At 38.8% G+C, this 23,267-nt stretch overlaps 1 protein-coding gene and 1 pseudogene across 4 annotated transcripts in view; one reads left to right on the top strand and one right to left on the bottom strand.

Moving 5' to 3' along the window:
* DNAL1 (dynein axonemal light chain 1) overlaps positions 1–23,267 on the bottom strand; it is a 51,176-nt gene that overhangs the window by 22,784 nt on the left and 5,125 nt on the right. For 2 of the 4 annotated variants that reach the window (XM_005561725.4, XM_045396706.3), the window contains exons 2-6: positions 22,385–22,423; positions 18,288–18,397; positions 15,142–15,197; positions 5,326–5,381; positions 1,122–1,248 (exon numbers count right to left, since the gene is read on the bottom strand). In XM_005561725.4, coding sequence (XP_005561782.1) covers positions 1,122–1,248; positions 5,326–5,381; positions 15,142–15,197; positions 18,288–18,397; positions 22,385–22,423 — 388 coding nt within the window. The remainder of the gene's footprint in view (positions 1–1,121; positions 1,249–5,325; positions 5,382–15,141; positions 15,198–18,287; positions 18,398–22,384; positions 22,424–23,267) is intronic. The other 2 variants (XM_073997755.1, XM_073997756.1) reach the window with 1 other exon arrangement.
* LOC123574774 (U6 spliceosomal RNA) lies at positions 17,559–17,657 on the top strand (annotated as a pseudogene).

The raw sequence follows: 23,267 nt of genomic DNA, 5'->3' as shown, positions 1-23,267 counted from the left end.
AATTAGTTGTTTAAGATTTTGAAGGAAACTGGGAAAGTTATACCATATAAAGTCGTTCTCAGAAGACATTACAGGATGGGAAGGAAAAGAAGACACACTTCTTTACTTTAAATGCTAGCATAAGGATGAAATAAAATGAAATGAGATTCAGAGTCAAAAAGAACAAATCACTTTCCAGTGACAGGTCTTCTTCTTGCTGTGCTGCATCAGTGTAGGTTAAGCTAACTTGCCTTTGTCTGTACCCATTCCCTCATCTTTGAATTCTTAAAACAACTCATTCAAATCTCTATTGCAGAACTTATCACACAGTTTTTGTGTTTTTTTGTTTGTTTGTTTGTTTTTTTGAGAAAGAGTCTCCCTCTGTCACCCAGGCTGGAGTGCAAAGGCATGATCTCCACTCACTGCAACCTCTGTCTCCTGGGTTAAAGCAACTCTCATGCCTCAGCCTCCCAAGTAGCTGGGACTACAGGGTGTACCACCACACCTGGCTATCTTTTCGTATTTTTACAAAAAAATTTTTGGGTTTTGCCATGTTGGCCAGACTAGTCTCGAACTCCTGACCTCAGGTGATCCGCCTGCCTCGGCCTCCCTAAGCGTTGGGATTACCAGCAAGAGCCACTGCGCCTCGCCTCTTATCACATAGTTTTATAATTATTAACTTACAAACTAATTTTTCCCACTAAGCTGTGAACTCCTTGAGGGCAGAGATAATGTCCTATTCAACTATGTATCCAAAGAGACTGGTATAGTTCATCGCATATAACTGAATGAATTATAAATAAAAAAGCAAAGTAACATAGATATCAAACAAGTCTTCTGCCTATGAAGTATTATAGTTAAACTGATTACTTCAGCCTTTGGATAATAGCTTAAATTTTTTTCATGATTAATAGGACCAGGACCTATCAGATTATACTCATCCTAAGTAAATAGTTAAATATAAATGTTAAGCATTTAAAATTTAGAAACTCCTATACTATTTCTCTCTGAGCTTAGACATAAATGTTCCCACTTTCTCTCTGTGCTTAGAAATAAACGTTCTCGTTTTGCATCTTTTCCCTCTCGGACTATTTTCTATAAACAGGCGGTAGACGGTTAGCAAAGGGCCACTCTCAGCTTACCCCAGTCTTTTACCAGGTTATTAGACATGTAGAGAATCTTCAATTTCTTCATTACATGGATCCCTTTCAACTTCTCAATAAAATTGTAGGAGATCCACAGTTCTTCTAACGTGTCCCCTACTGCCTCCTGAAAAAGAACAAAATTTGATTTATGTTTATGTTTAACCTTTTCTTTCCGTCTCCTTTATAAAGATATGCATAATAGCTTTCCAAGCGAACTTAGACCCTGCCTGTCTACTTGTAGAAGAGCTAGTAGCTGTGTGGGAGTTTTTTTAAGAACAGCTACTGAAATACTGAAATCACCAAGAGGGGAAACAACAGCACCACCTTATCACTTTCATTAATGCTATGGTTTTCAAATTACATTCCCACAGAGTATATTATTTGGTCCTTACAACATCTGCTTGAAAGAAGATAAGGCAGGTTATTTGATTTCTGGTATAGAGGGATTAAGGGCTTTTTCTAAGAACACACTGCTATTAAATAATAGAGCTAGGTCTAAAATTCAGGGTCTTCTCCAACATTTATTATGATAATTTTCAAACATAAAAAATTTGTTTTTTGTTTTGTTTTGTTTGAGACAGGGTCTTGCTTTGTCACCCAGGCTGGGGTACAGTGGCACAGACACAGCTAACTTCAGCCTCAACCTCCCCTGGGCTGAAGCAATCCTCTCACCTCAGCCTCCCTAGTAGCTGGAACTACAGGTGCACACTACCACATCTGGCTAATTTTTGTCTTTTTGGTAGAGATGGGTTTTGTAGAGATGTTGTCCAGGCTGGTCTTGAACTCCTAAACTCAAGGGATCTGCCCGCCTCAGCCTCCCAAAGTGCTGGGATTACAGGCATGAGCCACTGTGCCCAGCCAATAATACAATTTCCTACAGGTATTTGTTAAGTAGATAATAAAGACAAGATTTTAGTGAAGTAGGCTAGTGAATATCAATTAGGAAAACCTGGCAAAGTTTGAATGAATCAATTCAGTGAAATCTGTCATTAAATAAACTGACTCTTTCAAGAATTGGACAATAACTGAACAGTCATTTAGCAAGCTGGTCAGCTTCTGCATGTAAACAAGTCATTTCTCTCCTCAGTTTCTTACTCTGTAAAATGAGGAGATTGGCGCAATGAGATACCATCTCATACCCATTAGGATGGCTACTATCAATATCATAGAAAATAGTATTAGTGAGGATGTGGAGAAATTGGAACCCTGTACATGGTTGGCAGGAAGGTAAAATGGTGCAGGTGCTATAGAAAACAATTTGGCAGTTCCTTAAAAAATTAAAACAATTATCATGTGATAACTGATATCACTTAACAGGGGATCCAGCCATTCCACTTCTGGGCACATATTCAGAAGAAATCAAAGTGGGGTCTCAAGATATTGGTACACCCATGTTCACAGTAGTAAATTCACAATAGCCAAAAGATGGACGTGAACCAAGTGTCCACTGATACACAAACGGATAAACAAAATATGGTACATACATACCATAATAGAATATCATTTAACATTAAGCAGGAACAGACTGGGTGCAATGGCTCACACCTGTAATCCTAACACTTTGGGAGGCTGAGGCGGGTGGCTCGCCTGAGATCAGGAGTTTGAGACCAGCCTGGCCAACATAGTGAAATCCCATCTCTACTAAAAATATAAAAAAATTAGCCGGGTGTGGTGGCACATGCCTGTAGTCCCAGCTACTTTGGTGGCTGATGCAGAAGAATTGCTTGAACCTGGGAGGCGGAGGTTGGAATGAGCCGAAATTGCGCCACTGCACTCCAGCCTAGGCAATACAGTGAGACTCAGTCTCAAAAAAAAAACATTAAGCAGAAAGGAAATTCTGACACATGCTACGACATGGATGAAACTTGAGGACATTACGCTAAGTTAAATAAGCCAGTCATAAAAAGATAAATGCTGTATGATACTACTTATATGAAATACCTAGAGTAGTTAAATTTGTAAAGATGGAAAGTGGAATGGTGGGTGCCAGGGATGGGGGAAGAGGCAGTGGGAAGCTATTATATGCTTATAGAGGTTCAGACTCACAAGACGAAGAGAGTTCTGGAGATGGATGGTGATGGTTGTACAAGTCTACTTACTACCACTGAACTATACCCTTAAAAATCCTTTAGATGGTAAACTTTATGTTATGCATATTTCACCACCATAAAAAACATTGGAAAAAATGAGGAAGTTGGACAAGTTCTTTAAGGCACCTCTCAGCTATTAAAATTTGTGATTTTTTAAGGTCAACCCATTGTAAGTATTGAAAACAAAAAAGTAAACGTCTGCTCTGTAAATAATATCATATTGGAGGTTACAGAAGTGGGAGAGCTTTATGAAATGGCATAAAAATCTCTGTTTTTTTGTTTCTTTGTTTATTTTTTAATTTAGAGACAGGGTCTTGATCTGTTACCCATGCTGCAGTGCAGTGGCACAATCAGCTCACTGCAGCCTTGAACTCCTGGGCTCAAGTGATCCTCCTGCCTCAGCTCCCTGAGTAGTTAGAACAGGCAGGTGCCACCATGCTTGGCTAATTAAAGAAACAAATTTTTTTTTTGTAGAGACAAGGGTCTCACTATGTTGTCCATGCTTGACTCCAACTACTGGCCTTAAGTGATCCCACTGCCTCGGCCTCCTCAAGTGCTGGCATTACAGATCTGAGCCTCTGTGCCCAGCTAAAACATTATTTATAAATTAAGTGTAGCCTGTGTACAGTGTTTTATAAAATCTACAGTTGTGGGCTGGGCATGGTGGCTCATGCTTGTAATCCCAGCACTTTGGGAGGCCAAGGCGGATAGATCACTTGAGGTCAGGAGTTCGAGACCAGCCTGACCAACATGGTGAAACCCCATCTCTACTAAAACGACAAAAATTAGCTGGGTACAGTGACACGTGCCTGTAATCCCAGCTATTCAGGAGGCTGAGGAGGGAGAATCACTTGAATCTGGGAGGCGGATGTTGCAGTGAACTGACATTACGCCACTGCACCCTAGCCTAGGTGACAGGGCAAGACTCCCTCTCAAAAAAAAAAAAAAAAAAAAAAAAAAAATCAAATTTTTATAGAGCATTAAGAATTTTACTCACTATATCCAATTAGAAAGCAAATAATTCATCTAATGGTTATAAACTTCCTTTATTTAATCCCAGAATCTGACCCTTAATAATTTCTTTTTTTTTTTTTTTGAGACAGAGTCTCGCTCTGTTGCCCAGGCTGGAGTGCAGTGGCCCCATCTCAGCTCACTGCAAGCTCCACCTCCCAGGTTCATGCCATTCTCCTGCCTCAGCCTCCCGAGTAGCAGGGACTACAGGCGCCCACCACCACGCCTGGCTAATTTTTTTTTGTATTTTTTTTAGTAGGGATGGGATTTCACCTTGTTAGCCAGGATAGTCTCGATCTCTTGACCTCGTGATCCGTCCACCTCGGCCTCCCAAAATGCTGAGATCACAGGTGTGAGCCACCGTGCCCAGCCTGACCCTTAAGAATTTCCAAGCATTTTTAAAACTCATCAGTAACACTTTACGTGGGTAAATAGAATCACAGAGGTGGAAATATAATTCACAGTTTGGTTAATAAATTTGAGATAATTCCAAAATTGCACCTCTGAACATGACTCCTATTCAGGGTTACCACTGTTTCTGTACTGAGGAGGATGGCCATGTTAGCCTGTTTGGTCTTGGGAGGTTACTGTTGAAAACCACTGCAATTTCAGCTCCCCACTGCCTCTTACAAAGCACAAGCTAGATTTATTGGGAGGGGAAAGGAGTCAGGGCCATACAAAATTTCAGTATGTTTATGAATTATTTAACAATAAACACATTAAAAATTATTGTCTTTTCGGGAACAAATACAAGAAAAATACACTTAATCTTTCATGAAGTTGCCTAGTTTTACGTTATTACTCCATCTTACCTTCTTTGGAAGGAAATTCAAATGGCCAATAAATATAGAAATAAGACATGTCAAAAAAATTTTAAATGCCTAAGGCTGGTATGGGAAATTGGGAAATCTCACACATTACTGGTGGGAGTATAGGTTGTTACAAACTTTTTGAAGGGCAACTTGAGAATATGTCACAAAAGCCTTAAAAGAAACTGATACCTTCTGACCTAGCAATTCCATTTCAAGGAATTTATCCAAGAAATTATTCATGGATGTGTGCAAATTAAATAAATAAAATAATAATAAATAACAACCTACCAGTCCATTTAAGTTCTTTATATTGTTTCTTCCTAAAGATAATATCCTCAAGTTTTCTGTAGTGAAAAGAAAACATTTTTTTGTTTACTAGAATCATAGTACACAATTGTTGTAAATCTAGTATAATAAAGCTTTAATAAGTTTTATATAATAGATATCCTTATACAATGAGTAAGAAAGGTTGTGTTAACAAAAATGGGTAATCAAGTAGAAAATAACATTGACCTATCATCTAAAGTAAACACTACAGGTATAATTTCATAACATGTCAATATTAAATTTAAAAATGGTTAGCTATCTGGAACACATGGTCTTAAATTGCTGGCTAATAAAAATATTACAGGATAGAAGAGCAGTAGAGAATATTTTGAGTTTGGGAACATATATATTTCAAATCTCTTATGAGAACTCACACTAGAAAATAAGAACATATATTTATGTATTGTCCACCTCACTCCATGAAGGATTAGAAGTGAAATAAAATAAATTTGGTATTTAAAAAATCATTTGCTTTCAAGTTTTTAAATAATTAGACTGTGATTTGGTTAAAAAATAAAATGCCTATCTTTATTTTTTAAAGGTTATTTCTATTTGTATATCATATAGGCTATTTCTGGAGGAGAAAAAAGAAAGTAGAAACTGTGGTTGTCTTTGGGGAGGAAATAACAGTCTATGGTTAGAAGTAGACATTTCCCATTGTAATCTCTTTTGAACCATTTGAATAAAGCCAGATGCATATATTATTTTTCCAAATAAAAAAAAATCTTTTTTAAACACCCAGGAAACCTCATTTCTGTTCCAAGAAACTACTGTGATTACTTTTGCTTATCACTATATTGAATTTTCACACCTTAAACATCTGTAACTTCTTTGTCTAATATGGTGGTCACTAGCCACATGTGGCTCTTTAATTAAAATTAATTACAATTTAAAATTCAGTTTCTCAGTCACACTAGCCACATTTCAAGTGCTTAATAACTATATGTGGCTAGTAGCAACTGTATTGGGACAGTGCTGACAGTTCTGTTGGATGACATTATTCTACAACATCCATAATTGAATGGTAAGAACTCAAATCCAATTAACTGAGTTTCAATCCCAACTCTCTAGGGAAGCAACCAAACCTCTTTGAATCTATTTTACCATATATAAAATGGGGAAATATAATTTCTATCTTATAGGAATCTAAGGATGAAATGAGGTAATTACCTAAAACATTCAGTGAGATGTGTAATCCATGGTAAGTACACAATAAATGATCTGTGTGTGAATGTGTGTGTGTGTGTGTGTCTGTGTGAATCAGGCATATGTAACTTTGACTTTAAACTTTAATTTATTTTATAAATTATTTTAAATCGTCTTACAAGAAACAATGAGCTTTTAGAGCAAGGTATTTTAAGAGTGGTCTAATTCACACCAAATGATTTAACTGTTGAAGCAAGACCCCATGTTATGGGCTGAATTGTGTAATTCTTATCTTTAAATCCTAATCGCTAGCATCAGAACATGACTGCATTTGGAGACAGAGCCTGTAAAGAGGTAATTGGGCCAGTCATGGTAGCTTATGCCAATTATCCCAGCACTTTGAGAAGGTGAAGTGGGAGGATCACTTGAGGCCAGGAGTTCGAGACCAGCCTGGGCAACATAGAAAGACTCTGCCTTTACAGAAATAAAAATACAAAATAAAAAATTTAGGCTGGGCGAGGTGGCTCACTCCTGTAATCCCAGCACTTTGGGAGGCTGAGGCGGGTGGATCACGAGATCAGAAGATCAAGACCATCCTGGCCAACATGGTGAAACCCCGTCTCTACTAAAAATACAAAAATTAGCTGGGCATGGTGGCGCATGCCTATAATCCCAGCTACTTGGGAGGGTGAGGCAGAAGAATCGCTTGAACCGAGGAGGTGGAGCTTGCAGTGAGCCAAGATTGTGCCACTGCACTCCAGCCTGGTGACAGAGCAAGACTCTCTCTCAAAAAAAAAAAAAAAAAAAAAAAAATTTAACTGGGCATGGGGCATGGTAGCACATGCCTGTAAGCCTAGCCTAGCTACTCAGGGAGTCTGAGGCAGGAGGATGGTTTCAGCACAGGAGTTTGTACCACTGTACTCTAGCCTGGGTAACAGAGTAAGACCCTGTCTAAAAGAAAAAAAGAAAGAGGTAGTTAATTGGGCCATTTAGACACTTAAAAAAAATAAAAGGGTAATTAAGGTAAAATGAGGTCATTTGGATGGGTCGTAATCCAGCATGATTGGTATCCTTGTCCAGCATGATTGGTATCCTTGTAACAAGAGGCAATTTGGACACAGACACAGAAAAAGACCATGTAAAGAGAGAGGGAGGGGCCAGGTGTAGAAGCTCACGCCTGTAATCCCACCACTTTGGGAAGCCGAGGTGGGTGGATCACTTAAGGCCAGGAGTTTGAGACCAGCCTGGCCAACATGGCGAAACCCCATCTCTACTAAAAATAAAAAAATTAGCTGGGCATGGTGTGTGCCTGTAATCCCAGCTACTAGGAAGGCTGAGGCAGAAGAATTGCTTGAGCCTGGGAGGCGGAGGTTGCAGTGAGCCAAGATCATGCCGCTGTATCCCAGCCTGGGTGACAGAACAAGACTCTGTCTCAAAAAAATAAAAATAAAAAAAATGACAGAGGGAGAAGACAGTCATCTACAAGCCAAGGAGAGAGGCCTCAGAAGAAATCAACTATGCTGAACATCTTGATCTTGGACTTTTACCCTCCAGAACTGTGAGAAAATTTCTATTGTTTAAGCCACCCAATCTGTGGGACTTTGTAACGGCAACCTAGCAAACTAATATATCCTATATAACTACTATAAATTTATGAAAATTAAATATTTAAGAAAATCACATAATTATTCTTTAAAGCTTCTTGATATGAAAAAACACCATTTTCTTTTTTCTATTTCATGAAGAATTAAATGCTTATTCAATAATTTATTCACTCAACACATAAGTTATTGATCATCTACCATACACCAGGAACAGCAATAAGCACTTGCAATATTACAGCAAATAATACAGACAAAATTCCTGCTATCAAGGAGCTAACATTTGGCAGATAAACAAAATAAGTAAGTATATTAGATAGTGACAAATGTGAAGGAGAAAAGAAATAACCAAGTAAAAGCAATGAAATATCAGGAGGTTGGGAACAGTTGATTTTTTGATAGGAGATGATGTTAGGGAAAGATCCAAAGGAAGTTAGTAAGAGAGTTCACCATGCAGATATCTGGAGGAAGAACATTTACAGGCAAGAGAACTTCAAGTACAAAAGCTTTGAGGCAGGACCACATAAGCTGAGAGAATGAATGAAGAGTAATAGGACATGAAATTAGAGGAAATATTCTTGGTTGTAAGTCCATACATATAATATGAAAGAAATTAAAGGAAATAATAGGCTTTAGAGAGGATGTGAGAGAGAGGAGTCAAGAAATTACCAAGAGGTTTGGCCTGAACAACTGGAGAAATGGACTTGTCGCTATCTGAGATAAATCTGGTGCAAGAGTGGCTCACTCACGCCTGTAATCCCAGAATTTTGGGAGGCCGAGGCAGGCAGATCGCTTGAGCCCAGTAATTCGAGACCAGCCTGGGCAACATGGGGAGACCCCAACTCTATAAAAATACCCAAAAAAAATTAGTCGGGCTTGGTGGTGCACACCTATAGTCTCAGCTACTCAGGAAGCTGAGGTGGGAGGATGGCTTAAGCCCAAGAGGTGGAGGTTGCAGTAAGCCGAGATGGCATCACATTGCACTCCAGCCTGGATGACAGAGCAAGATCCTGTAAAAAGAAAAGAAACACACAGGAGTTGGTTTATCTGGGGTTAGGGGAAGATATCTAGACTCAGTTTTGGACATGTTAAGTGTGAGATGTTGGCCAGTCACTGGGGCTCATACCTGTAATCCCAGCACTTTGATTCACACTTGATTCAAGAGCTCCTCCCACCTCAGCCTCCCAAATAGCTGGGATTATAGGCGTGTGCCACCACGCCCAGCTAACTTTTTTGGATTTTTAGTAGAGATGAGGTTTCACCATGTTGGCCAGGCTGGTCTTGAACTCCTGGCCTCAAGTGATCCACCTGTCTGGGCATCCTAAAGTGCTGGGATTACAGGTGTGAACCACCATCCCCAGCCATAAAATTAAATTTTTTAAAAAATGAAAAATTCAATTTTTAAAAAGTATGAGATGTCTGTCAGATATCCTGTGGAAATATCACCCAATGGAATATATGAATCTGCAATTCGGAGGACACAGTTGGGCTAGAGATCTAAATGTGGCAGCCATCAGCATACTGATGGTGAGGCCATGACTCTGGATGAGATAATCTAGGGAGTAAATGAAGAAAAAAAAGAGAAGAGATACAAGAACTGAGTCCTGGGGCCTTCCAATATTTAAAGGTTATGGATATGAAACTGGGAAAAAGTGGCCAAAAAGACAGGAGGAAATCAAGGGGGACAGTATCCTAAAGCCAAATACTGAAAATGCTTTAAAGAGGGAAGAGAAATCATCTGTGTCAAAAATACGCTGATTCATCAACTAAGATGAGGACTGAGAAATGACCTCAGCAATGGGAGATAAGAAATACATGCAATTTTTTCTAAGATAATCTCTAACTCCTTTTTGAAAAACTGCACATGAAAATGGTAATGAATGGCTAAAAAGACCATATGTATTACTGTATAAGGAAATAAATTGATATCCAAAGTTAATAGATTAAGTGTTCTAACATAACACAATATATATTTTCCATATTTTATGTGCTGCATAAGTAGGGTATCACTAGAAGAAAAGTACTATAGTTTTCTTCATACAAGATCCTGATGAAAATCAAAACTGTGCTTTCAAGTTTTATGCTTATTTGTAACCTGTAACCTGAAGGAGTATACTTTTTCACCAAAGATAAATAGCAACAAAATTTATTTTCTAATCTTTAAGATTATTATTCATATTATACAGCTTTTTAGTCATGGTTTGAACACAGTCATATCAAGCAATTTTCTAGTCACAATTCTGGTACAATAAATAAAAATTGCTATTAGGGTTGTTCTGCCTGATAAATCACCTGTTAAATAGGAATACCTATTTATTTCAGATCATCTCATGATGGCATAATAGGTAAGACTACAGTGTTCATGAAAGGAGATGGGTAGGAGGCAAGCTACAGCATAACTTCAATCCTCATATGGATCAATTAGCTTCTTTTTGCTTCATAGTCACAGATAAAATGTATTCGCTAGCCACAGACTGCATAAATTGTATTTGTTACTAGCAGAACTAAAATGAAATGAGCCAAATATAGCAAATACCTATACTCTCTGATTTTGTGTCTACAGCAGACATCAATAATTGATCAAGGTATTCGTTCCACTAAGTTTTTGGAACTCTTATTATTACAATTTTCCTAAGAGTCTCTACCAACGGACCAAAGTTTAGAAAGTTATTTAAAACCCAGTGCCAGCCCTACATAGAAGGTCATCCATTTTCAGTATTATCATAGTCTCTTTTTTTTTTTTTTTTTTTGAGATGAGTCTCACTCTCCCAGGCTGGAGTACAGTAGCACAATCTTGGCTCACTGCAACCTTCACCTCCTGGGTTCCAGCTACTCTCCTGCCTCAGCCTCCTGGGTAGCTGGGACTACAGGTGCGCACCATCATGCCCAGCTAATTTTGTACTTTTAGTAGAGATGGGGTTTCACCATGTTGGCCAGGTTGGTCTCGATCTCCCAACCTCGTGATCCACCTGCCTCGGCCTCCCAAAGTGCTGGGATTACAGGTGTGAGCCACTGCGCCAAGCCTTCTTTCGTTTTTTGGGGACAGAGTTTCACTCTTGTTGCCCAGGCTGGAGTGCAATGGCCCAATCTCAGCTCACTGCAACCTCCGTCTCCAGGGTTCAAGCGATTCTCCTGCCTCAGCCTCCCGAGTAGCTAGGATTACAGGCACCCGCCACCATGCCTGGCTAATTTTTATATTTTTAGTAGAGACAGGGTTTTACCACATTGGCCAGGCTGATCTCAAACTCCTGACCTCAGGTGATCCACCCACCTCGGCCTCCCAAAGTGCTGGTATTACAGGTGTGAGCCACCATGCCCAGTCCACAGTCATGTTTTTATATAAAGAAAAGCATGTAATCTGTCATGATAAATAATATGTTATCAACTTGCTTAGTCACATTTAAGTAAGTTACTTCAATTACAGACAAAAAAGCTGAATAAAATGTAATAAATTGTTTAATGAGTGAGTCAGCAAAAAATTAGAATAGACAGGCATCTCACAACACAACTCTACTAGTTAACACTATGTAAATACTGAAGGCCAACTTTCCAGCAGTGTGTAAGTACTGAATGCCGACTTTGAGTAAGGTACGAGGGGTACTGGAATAGAAGATTAAAAGATTAACAAGATGATGCTTTTCCTCAAGGAATTCACTATCTAAAGAGCAGAACATATTCCCAATTAACTATAATAATGATTAATATTTGTTGCGCATTTTATATGCACCAGCCATAATTCTAAGTACTCTATATATACTAACTCAGTCTTCACAATAATTATGAGATAGGTAATTATTATTATAATCCAAGTAGACTGTTATGAATATTCCCAAAGGAGTAATTAATTTTGACGATGGAGATGAGGGAAGTCTTTAAGGAGGGGTGACATTCACACATAGCATTCGTAATTTTTTTTTTTTTTTCTGAGACAAGGTCTTGCTCTGTTGCACAGGCTGGAGTGCAGTAGCACCATCATAGCTCGCTGCAGACTCACTCTCCTGAGCTCAAGTAATCCTCCTCCCAAGTAGCTGGGACTACAGGCAAACACCACCATGCCCAGATAATTTTTAACATTTTTAGTAGAAACGGGGGTCTCGCTATATTGCCCAGACTGGTCTCAAAATCCTGAACTTAAGTGATCCACCTGCCTCAGCCTCCCAAAGTGCTGGGATTATAGGCATGAGCCACAGTATCTGGCTGCATTCTTAATCTTAAATTCTTACAGGATTTTCCTGTTACAGGAAGAAGCTGTTCTCAGTGAAAAGTATTGCAATAATAAATGTTACAAAGTCATTTTTAAAATAGTATATTTGGGTGTGAATTGGATAGTAAAAGCTTTTAGATGACTTTGAATGCAACATCAAAGCATTTGGTCTTTACTAGGCAAAGAGGCATCATTAAAAGGTCTCTGATATAATGATATTCAAATAATATTTTTAGAAAGAAAACTCTCTTATCAGTGAGGAAGGTCACCTGAAGGGCAGAAATACAGGAGAAAAGGAGATCAATTAGGAGGCTATTGAGGGAGAAGAAAAGGAGAAATCAGTTAAGTAAACAGTGAAGGCCAGTCCTTGGAAAAGCAGCCTGCCTGAAAAATCATAGCTACAGGCAAAAATACAACAGCCTGGGGAAAACTCAGGCAGCACCTGCACGGATAAGTATGTAGGGTCCAGCACAAATTGCTCTTTGTATAAATGGCGGGCTCCCAGGAAAGTTTCTTCCCCTTTTCAGATATGTACACAGTAGGCTCCCTGGGAACTTGTACAGGGAGGAAAGGGACTTACCTAAAATAAACCCATAATTACACAAAGAAGAGAAGCAGTGCTTTGATGCTTGCCTGGAGATATACCCACAACTACATAGATAAGGGGGAGTTGTGCAGACAGCTTTTCAGATAAGAGAAGTTACTCAAACAGCTACAGAGGTGAGAGGAGTTTCTTATAAAAGTTTTTGAATTCAACTGTAAAAACAGCAACTCACTTGGGGTTCCCTCTCCACTGCAGAGAGCTTTCTTTTTTCACTCATTAAACTTTCACTGCAACCTCACCCTTTGCATCCACATTCCTTAATTTTCTCAGTCATGAGACAACGAACTAGGATAACACCTTAGATAATAAGACCAGTGACCCTGACCTGTTTCACTATCACAAAAGTTATAGTGTTTTTCAAATTATGGGTCGTGAGCCTAAATTAATAGGTTATGAAATCAATTTAGTGTGTTGTGATCAACATTAAAAAAAAAAAAAAAAAAAAAGCCAGGCGTGGTGGCTCACGTCTGTAATCCCAGCACTTTGGGAGGCCGAGGCGGGCGGATCACGAGGTCAGTCAGGAGATTGAGACCATCCTGGCTAACACGAAACTAAAATTACAAAAAATATTAGCCAGGCATGGTGGCGGGTGCTTGCGGTCCTAGCTACTCGGGAGGTTGAGGCAAGAGAATGGTGTGAACCCAGGAGGCAGAGCTTGCAGTGAGCTGAGATCGCGCCACGGCACTCCAGCCTGGGCGACAGAGCGAGACTCTGTCTCAAAAAAAAAAAAAAAAGAAAGAAAATTTTAAAAACACATAATGGAAGTGGCCAGGCGTGGTGGCTCATGACTATAATCCCAGCACTTTGGGAGGCTGAGGCGGGTGGATAACTTTAGGTCAGAAGTTCGAGACCAGCCTGGCCAACATGGTGAAACCCTGTCTCTACTAAAAATACAAAAATTAGCCAGGTGTGGCAGTGGGCACCTGTAATCCCAGCTACTCGGGAGACTGAGGCAGGAGAACTGCTTGAACCCAGGAGGCGGAGGTTGTAGTGAGCTGAGATTGCACCACTGAAATCCAGCCTGGGCAACAGAGTGAGACGCCATCTCAAAAAAAAAAGAAAAAAAATTACTGGGACCTATGCTATATAAGGGTAAATGCTATCTTGCAAACTTTATTCATGTTTATATGTGTATGTACATATTTGATATGCATATTCATATGAATGTATAATAAATTCAGATGTAATTCTTACAATGGAAAGTAGTCAAAATGTTTGAAGAACATGACCTAAGGGGAAGATGATGAGGGTCTAAATTAAAGTTGTAACTCCTGGAAATGGAAAAGCAATACTTTATTTGAGTGCTCCTTCAAAGAGTAGAGTTAACAGGATTTAGTGATGAACTTGCATATAGGGCTTCAAGAGAGACTGTGGTAGGCTAAACAACGGCTCCCCAAAGATACCTACATTCTAATCCCTGGAACCTGTGAATGTTACCTTATATGGCAAAAAAAAAAGTACTTTGCAGATATGATTAAGGATCTTGAGAGATGGGGAGATTATCCTCAAGATCAGGGTGTGCCCTAATGCAATCACATGTATCCTCATAAGAGGGAGGCAGACAGAGATGTGACATAGAAGGAGAAGCCAGTGTGACTACAGGCAGAGACTGGAGTGATGAGTCACAAGCCAAGGAATGCAGCAGCCACCAGAAGCTGGAAGAGGCTAGAAAAAGATTCTCCTCCAGCCTCCAGAGGGAGCATGGCTTGATTTTCACCAGATGAAACTGATTTCAGACTTCTGGTCTCTAGAACCATAAGAGAATACATATCCATCATTTTAAGCCATCAAATTACAGCAGCCACAGGAAACTAACACAGGGTCAGAGGCCTTGGCAACTGGGAGGGAGGCAATGTCATTAACAAGGATAAGGAGCACGGGAAAAACAGGGATGATGAATTAAAAATTAAATATAACAAGTTGGAAATACAGAAAAGACAAATCTGAACAAAGAAATATGTAATTAAAAATCTGATATTATATTTAAGACATCTCAATTCTAACTCTATAAAAGCTTTTAAATGTCTTTAAAATGTTCAGAGCTCATGCTATCTCTACTTTTCTTTGGATAATCAAACTTAAGACATAGTTTATGTATTCTACTATCTGACAACAAGTATAGCTAAAACAGGTGCCAGCTTCTGGAATTACATATTGTCTCTGGAATGTTTATTAAAATAACTAGGAAATCCATGAACTATCTGTTACTGTGAATCACTTACTTAAGCCATTCAGGTTGGCAATTTTTTCAATGCAGTTTGTAGACAGTGAAAGCTTCCTTTAAAAGAACAAAGAAAAAATTTAAATTAATGTGAAAAACTTAAATGGTAAATCAGAAATTATTCCTTAACAATAGTGCCCATGAAAGATAGTATTTAAGTAATACTTCCCCACTCAATCATAGTATTTATTACTTCATTTTAAAATCACTGTTTTTCTCTGATTACATAAGTTAATAAACACTTATTGAAAATTTGAAAAAATCTTCTTGAGGGCAATTTGGTATTAACAATTTTTTTTTCTTCTTAAGACACAGTCTCACTCTATCACCTAAGCTGGAGTGCAGTAGCACCATTTCAGCTCACTGCAACTTCCACCTCCCTGGTTCAAGCAATTCTCCTGCCTCAGCCACCCAAGTAGCTGGGATTACAGGTGCCTGCTACCATGCCTGGCTAATTTTTGTATTTTTAGTGGAGATAGGGTTTCACCATGTTGGCCAAGATGGTCTTGAACTCCTGACCTCACATGATCCACTTGCTTCGGCCTCCCAAAAGTGCTGGGATTAGAGGTGTGAGTCACCGCGCCTGGCCCTGGTATTATCAAGTTTTTTAATGCATACATTTCTTGACTCAGTTTTTCACTTATAGAAATACATCCTACTGAAATATTAATATAAATGCCAAAAGATAATGAACTAGATTATACGTATTACTGGAATAGCAGACAAATTGAAAAAATCTATAAGCACCTGTTAACTGAGGAACAGATAGTGAAATATTAAGCTGCCACTAAAACAAAGAAGATTGGGCTATAGACACCAACTTGGGAAGATGTCTATGATACATAATTTAAAAACCATCTAGCAGAACAATACTTTTTTTTTTTTTTTTTTTTTTTTTTTTTTTTTTTGAGACAGAGTCTCGCTCTGTGGCCCAGGCTGGAGTGCAGTGGCATGATCTCAGTTCACTGCAACCTCTGCCTCCTGGGTTCAAGTGATTTTCATGCCTCAGCCACCCAAGTAGCTGGGATTATGAGTGTGCAAGTCATGTAAACGACTGGCCAAATCTGTATATTTTCTAGTCACCCCCCACTCCTGAGAACTCCCAGTGATTAATGGAGTGCCTTTAAATCTAGGAATACGGTTGGGAAATAATTCTTTAATTCTTGTTAAGGCAGCCAGCACAAAGAAATTGTCAGCAAAATATGAACAGGTTGACTCGAGGTGATACACAAGGTGCTTTAGCATGAGGTACAAAACCTTCTCAAATTTGTTTGCCTTTGAGATGGCTTTATGATAAGAAGATATTTGATCACTTTGAAATCATGCCTGATGCCAAAAAAGCATGTGGTGGTGGATTTTTACGTGACACACTGTGTTCTCATCACAAAGAACAAGCTGTGTACAAAAGCTAAATATGTTTGCTCTCCCCTTTGATCCCACAGATGGATATTAGTCTAATGCATGGGTTCACAAACATGCGTCCTAGAATTACCCAAGTTGCTTACTGTAAATGCAGATTCCTAGGTTTCATCAGTAAATATTCTATTTCTATAAATTTGGGATAGGGCTGATCTCCTGCATAAAGTGCAGATGATCAAGGGATCACACTTAGACAAACACAGGGTGAAGAAATCAGAAAAAAACCCAGTGATTCTGTGGTATACTATAGCCCTGATGAGAGACACTTGTAGCCTAAAAACATGGTTACAAGGCAACATGGTATAATTGCCTCAAATTAGCCACAGAATGCTGCTAAAATACATATATTGAGAAAATAAATTAACAGAAATTACTATAGATTTGATATTTAAAGTCACAGGATATAGGATTACAAAATAAGTAGTCCAGGCGCAGTGGCTCATGCCTGTAGTCCCAGCACTTTGGAAGGCTGAGGTGGGTGGATCACTTGAGGTCAGGAGTTCGAGACCAACTCGGCCAACATGGTGAAACCCCATCTCTACTAAAAATATAAAAAAAAATTAGCCAGGTGTGGTGGCGAGCGCCTGTAGTCCCAGCTACTTGGGAGGCTGAGGCAGGAGAATTGCTTGAACCCAGAAGGCAGAGGTTCCAATGAGCCAAGATCACATCACTGCACTGCAGCCTGGGTGACAAAGAATGTCTCAAAAAAATAAAGGATAATTTGATCCCAATTAGAATTTTTTTTTTTTTTTTTAAAGTTAGAAGGCTCTACAAAAATGCTAGCACTGGTTCTCACACAGTGCTGGATTTTGGTTGATGTTAATTCCTTTTCTTTGTGCTGCTTATATTTTCCAGATGTTTTACAACGTGTTTTTATTAACTTTAAACTTTTTTTAAAGGGGTATCTCTTAGGCATGTAGTAAGAAAATACATTTTTGACTTTGTGGATAATTTTACAAGAGAAAGTAGTAGATTTTACAAGAGTCATAGTTTATTATGGTGCTCGCTTCAGCAGCACATGTACTAAACTGGAATGATAGATTAGCATGGCCCCTGCACAAGGATGACATACACATTCATGACGCATTCCGTATTTAAAAAATATATAGTTTATTGTGTTATTTAGCTTCTCCCAAAAGACTAGGAGATGTATATTTTCAAACACATTATAAAAACTGTACTAAAAATATTGTACTGTTTGGCCAGGCGCGGTGGCTCACGCCGGTAATCTCAGCACTTTGGGAGGCCAAGGTGGGCAGATCACGAGGTCAGGAGATCAAGATCATCCTGGCTAACATGGTGAAACCCTGTCTCTACTAAAAATACAAAAAATTTGCTGGGCATGGTGGCACGTGCCTGTAGTCTCAGCTACCTGGGAGGCTGAGGCAGGAGAATTGCTTAAATCCAGGAGTCATAGGTAGGAGTCATAGGTTGCAGAGAGCCGATATCATGCCATTGCACTCCAGCCTGGGCGATAGAGCCAGACTCCATCTCAAAAAAAAAAAAAAAAAAAAAAAAAAAAATTGTACTGTACTGTTCAATAGTTTCTATTAATAATCCCATAAACCAGTCATTTTTCATGTTTGGCCTTGCCAAAGGGAGAATTACACTAAGCAAACAAAAAAAAAATGAAGACCACAGAAAACAAACATATTTTCTTACTTTGTGTGTTTAAGAAAAGAAAGGGAAACCTAACAGCAATACTAGAAGGATGAAAAGAGAACTTACTCGCAATTAGCAAGCATGGACAAGGATGCATCCATCTTCTCTATAGGGGGAATCTGGGCATAAAGTTTTATCTCTTTGGCTTCAGATGGCCTCTGGCCAGTTTTCTCTTCCTATGAGAAAAATACATTTGGAAGAAATAACCCATGATTGTAATGTGGAACCAAAAGAGGCCAGAATTTCCCAAGGCTTTTCCATGTTTATTTCAAAACAATTGCTAGAATTTAGCAAACTGTTTAATAATTCTTTACCATTAGCTCATTGAAAACATTTACCTACTGACCCTGATAATCAGATTTACATGTGGCTGAATCAGATAACTATTAGGTCCCTACCAAATGAAAATGAGAAGAAAATTTAAAAAAACTTTATTTTTGTGGTATTTAAAATTTGAAAAGGACACAAACAAATGCAAAGATATCCCATATTCATGGATCAGAAGAATTAATATAATTAAAATGACCATACTTCCCAATGCAAGCTACAGATTCAATGTAATTCCTATCAAAATACCAATGTCATTTTTCACAGAAATAGAAAAAAGTCCTAAAATTTATATGGAACCAAAAAAGAACACAAATAGCCCAAACAATCCTGAGCAAAAAGAACAAAATTGGATGTTATCAGACTACCTGATTTCAAAATATATTATAAGGTGAACACAACCCAAACAGCACGGTATTGGTATAAAGGCAGATACATAGACCAATAGAATGGAATGGAGAATCCAGAAATAAGTCCATGTATTTACAGCCAACTGATTTTTGACAAAGGCACCAAGAACATACATTGGGAAAAGGATACCCTCTTCAATAAATGGTGCTGGAAAAACTGGATATCCAAATGCAGATGAATGAAACTGGACCCCTTTCTCGCACCATATGCAAAAATCACCATGATGAATTAAAGACTTAAAAGTAAGACTCAAAACTATAAAGCCACTAGAAGAAAATACAGGGAAAACACTTCAGGACATTGGTCTAGGAGAAGATTTTATGGCTAAGTCCTCAAAAGCACAGGCAACAAAAACAAAAATAAACAATGGAACTAAAACTAAAAAGCTTCTGGGCAGGCGTGGTGGTGCACGCCTGTAATCCCAGCACTTCGAGAGGCCAAGATGGGTGGATCACCTGAGGTCAGGAGTTTAAGACCAGCCTGGCCGACATGGTGAAACACCATCTCTACTAAAAACACAAAAAAGTAGCCAGGCGTGGTGGTGTGCGCCTGTAATCCCAGCTACTTGGGAGGCTGAGGCAGGAGAATTGCTTGAACCTGGGAGGCAGAGGTTGCAGTGAGCTGAGATGATGCCACTGCACTCCATCCTGGGCAACAGAGCAAGACTCCATCTCAAAACATAAAAATAAAAATAAAAAGCTTCTGCACAGCAGAGGAAACAATCAACAGAGTGAAGAGAAAACCTGTTGAATGGGAGAAAATATTTGCGAACTATTCATCTGACAAGTGAACTCAACACAATAGTAAAATGACAAACAGGCACAGTGGCTCATGCCTGTAACACCAGCAATTTGGGAGGCCAAAGAAGGAGGATTGCTTGAGCCCAAGAGTTGGAAACCAGCCTGAACAACGTAGCAAGACCTCATTTCTACAAATAATTTAAAAATCAGCCAGATGTGGTGGCACACACCACATCTTGGTGATGTGCCAATACTTTATAGTATCGGGAGGTGGAGGCTGAGGTGGGAGGATCACTTGAGCTCACTGCACTGCAGCCTGGGGGGACAGAGACCCTGTCCCCAGAAAAACAAACTAACTAACCAAACAAAACTAGAAGCTCAGGAGCCATTTCCTTTGCTTTCCTATGTTTTTTATAACCCACTGCAGTGTAAGACACACAAAACTCCTTTCAAAAACTTAAATCACCACATGTCAATAATAGAAAACAGGCTGGGCACAATGGCTCATGCCTATAATCCTAGCACTTTGGGAGGTTGAGCGTGGAGGATCACTTGAGCTCAGGAGTTTGAGACCAGCCTGGGCAATATAGTGAGACCCCATCTTTACTTTAACAACATTAAATTAAAATAAAATATATTTAATAATAATGATAGAAAATATACAATCAGTTGTAAGATCTAATACGCATCCACTCAGTGTTTATTTTTATGTCATATATTTGTAGGTTAGAGGAGGAGAAATTGACACCTAGTAGATCCTCAATAAATGTTGCGGGAATCAATGAAAAAGTGAGATTGATGTCTTTGAATAATCTTAAAATAAAAAATGCATGGGCCAGGCACAGTGGCTCACGCCTGTAATCCCAGCACCATGGGAGGCTGAGGCAAGAGGATCACTTGAGCTCAGGAGTTCAAGACCAGCCTGGGCAACATAATGAGACTCTGTCTCTACAACAACAGCAACAACAACAAATTAGTCAGGGGTGGTAATGCACACCTGTAGTCCCAGCTACTCAGGTGTTTGAGCCTAGGACACTGAGGCTGCAGTGAGCTATGATTGTGACACTGCACTCCAGCCTGGGTGACAGAGCGAGACACTGTCTCAAAAAAAAAAAAAAAGTAAAAAATGTATGGCCACAATGTAATCTAGAAATAGACTCTACCAGCCAAAACAAAACAAAAAAAAAAACACTAGTTATTGTAAGTAAAATAAAGTGTCAAAATCCAATTCAAGGAAAATGAAATCTGGTACTAAGTCTACTCCATATTCTTTTTTTTCTTAAGATTTTTCATTAAATATTTAACTAAACAGAAATAAATTATAAAAATACATTTAAAGTAAATGAGAAATTTATAAGCACTAAAACAAGAATTCAAGTATTTCATTATTTTATCGACTTTTGTCTATTTTCCCCAGACACCAACGCTTCTGAAAGCCTTTTTATTCAAAGCCTAGTTACAAAAGCAAAAGGTACATTATTATGCAAAAAAACTACACTAGATCTTAGTCAAAAGGCCGAGAATCGAAGCAAAAAAACTACTGATAACATAGACAAGTTTATGGGCACAGAAATTCAGGAGCCATCTCTGTACTCTATGGAAATTATGTCTACAATGCTGAATTCTAACTGTTCAAACCATATAGAATGTTATATAATACTGAAAATATAATTTATATATAATGTATGTTTTTTACAATGTAGTTTCCTTTCTACTATTGCTACTTGAGTATTTTTATTCAGTGTTTGTTTTTCAGTTGTCTATGCATGATTTACATTGTCCACATTGATTGTCTCTGTACTAACCTCCACGAGGCTAAAACCACCTTCTAAAGCCTAGATAATTCACAACCCATATGACTCCAGCATATGAAAATGATATGTAGCTTAGTGATGATACAGTTGAAAAAGAAAATGTATTAACACAGAAATTCCAGCAATTTTATAGCAATAGGTAAAATCGGCTTTTCCATATTTAAATCTTCCAGTGGTCAGATTTTTTTAATTGAAATTTTTATTATAATATTTGAAGTTTGTCCAGTTCCCCCAAGGGTAGCATTTTATGACTATAGCATAATGTAACTATAGTATTGCTATTGATACAATCCACTGATTTTATTCTGATTTTCCCAAGTTTGCTTGTGCTCATGTGCATGTATGACTGTGTGTTTGTATGTGTGTATTAAGCTTTTTTTTTTTTTTTTCTTTTGTTTTGAGACAGAGTCTCGCTCTGTCGCCCAGGCTGGAGTGCGGTGGCACGATCTCGGCTCACTGCAAGCTCCGCCTCCCGGGTTCACGCCATTCTCCTGCCTCAGCCTCCGGAGTAGCTGGGACTACAGGCGCCCGCCACCGCGCTCGGCTAATTTTTTTTATTTTTTATTTTTTAGTAGAGACGGGGTTTCACCGTGTTAGCCAGGATGGTCTCGATCTCCTGACCTCGTGATCCGCTCACCTCAGCCTCCCAAAGTGCTGGAATTACAAGCGTGAGCCACCACGCCCGGCTGTATGTGTATATTAAGTTTTACACAATTTTATCATCTGTGTAGGTTCATGCATCCACCACCATAGTCAAGATAGCTGAATAGTTCCAATATCAAAAGGATCCTTTGTATTAAACAGCTGGATTTGAATAACTAACATTTTTTCTTGTACAGTTTCTAAAAGAAGGAAAAACTCATGTACTCACCCATCTCGCTAAGGCTTCTTTGATTGTTGTTGCTTTTGCCTTTTAAAAAAAAGAAAAGAAAAGAAAAGAAGTTGTATGTATGTATGTATGTATGTATGTACGTATGTATGTATGTATTTTGAAACAGAATCTTGCTCTGTCGCCCAGGCTGGAGTGCCATGGTGTGATCTCCGCTCACTGCAACCTCTGCCTCCTGGGTTCAAGCAATTCTCCTGCCTCAGCCTCCCAAGTAGCTGGGACTACAGGTGCGTGCCACCATGCTTGACTAATTTTTTGTATTTTTAGTAGAGATGGGGTTTCACCATGTTGGCCAGGCTGGTCTCGAGCTCCTGACCTCATGATCCGCCCTCCTCCCTGCCCTCCCCTGCCTCGGCCTCCCAAAGTGCTGGGATTACAAGCGTGAGACACTGCGCCCGGCCCCAAGTTGTCTTTATTGGTGTAATTTGTTGATACACTTTTCAAGCAATAACTATTAGCCTTGGCTTCTACCATTAAAAGGATTTCTTTCTTGGAGATTTTATATGCAAAGAAGATGTTTTAATTTCCTGAAATCAGAATAATTTAAATATCTCTGAGAAAAAAATAAGGAAATCATTATGTAACACCCATACACTTCACTCCCACTTGGTTTACAAAAAATATGTAGCTTTCAATACTTGATATTAAAATACATCTTATTTTACTGATTCTAAGGATCTACATCTTTCTTACATTTTAATATTGAAATTTGGATATATCTTATACTCAGGAACAATTTACAATTGCTGTGGGCAGGTGGCAGTGGTGAAATTTTAGAAAAATATTAACCACTTTATTTCTTATCATATATTCCTTTTTATGTTTGCAAAGGATGAGGATAAAGGATAGGATAAAAATCTGTATG

Source organism: Macaca fascicularis, chromosome 7, assembly GCF_037993035.2.
Source record: "Macaca fascicularis isolate 582-1 chromosome 7, T2T-MFA8v1.1".
In the NCBI taxonomy this organism is placed as follows: Eukaryota; Metazoa; Chordata; class Mammalia; order Primates; family Cercopithecidae; genus Macaca; species Macaca fascicularis.
Note: the sequence above shows the minus strand (reverse complement) of the source record. Positions and strands in the feature narration are given on the sequence as shown.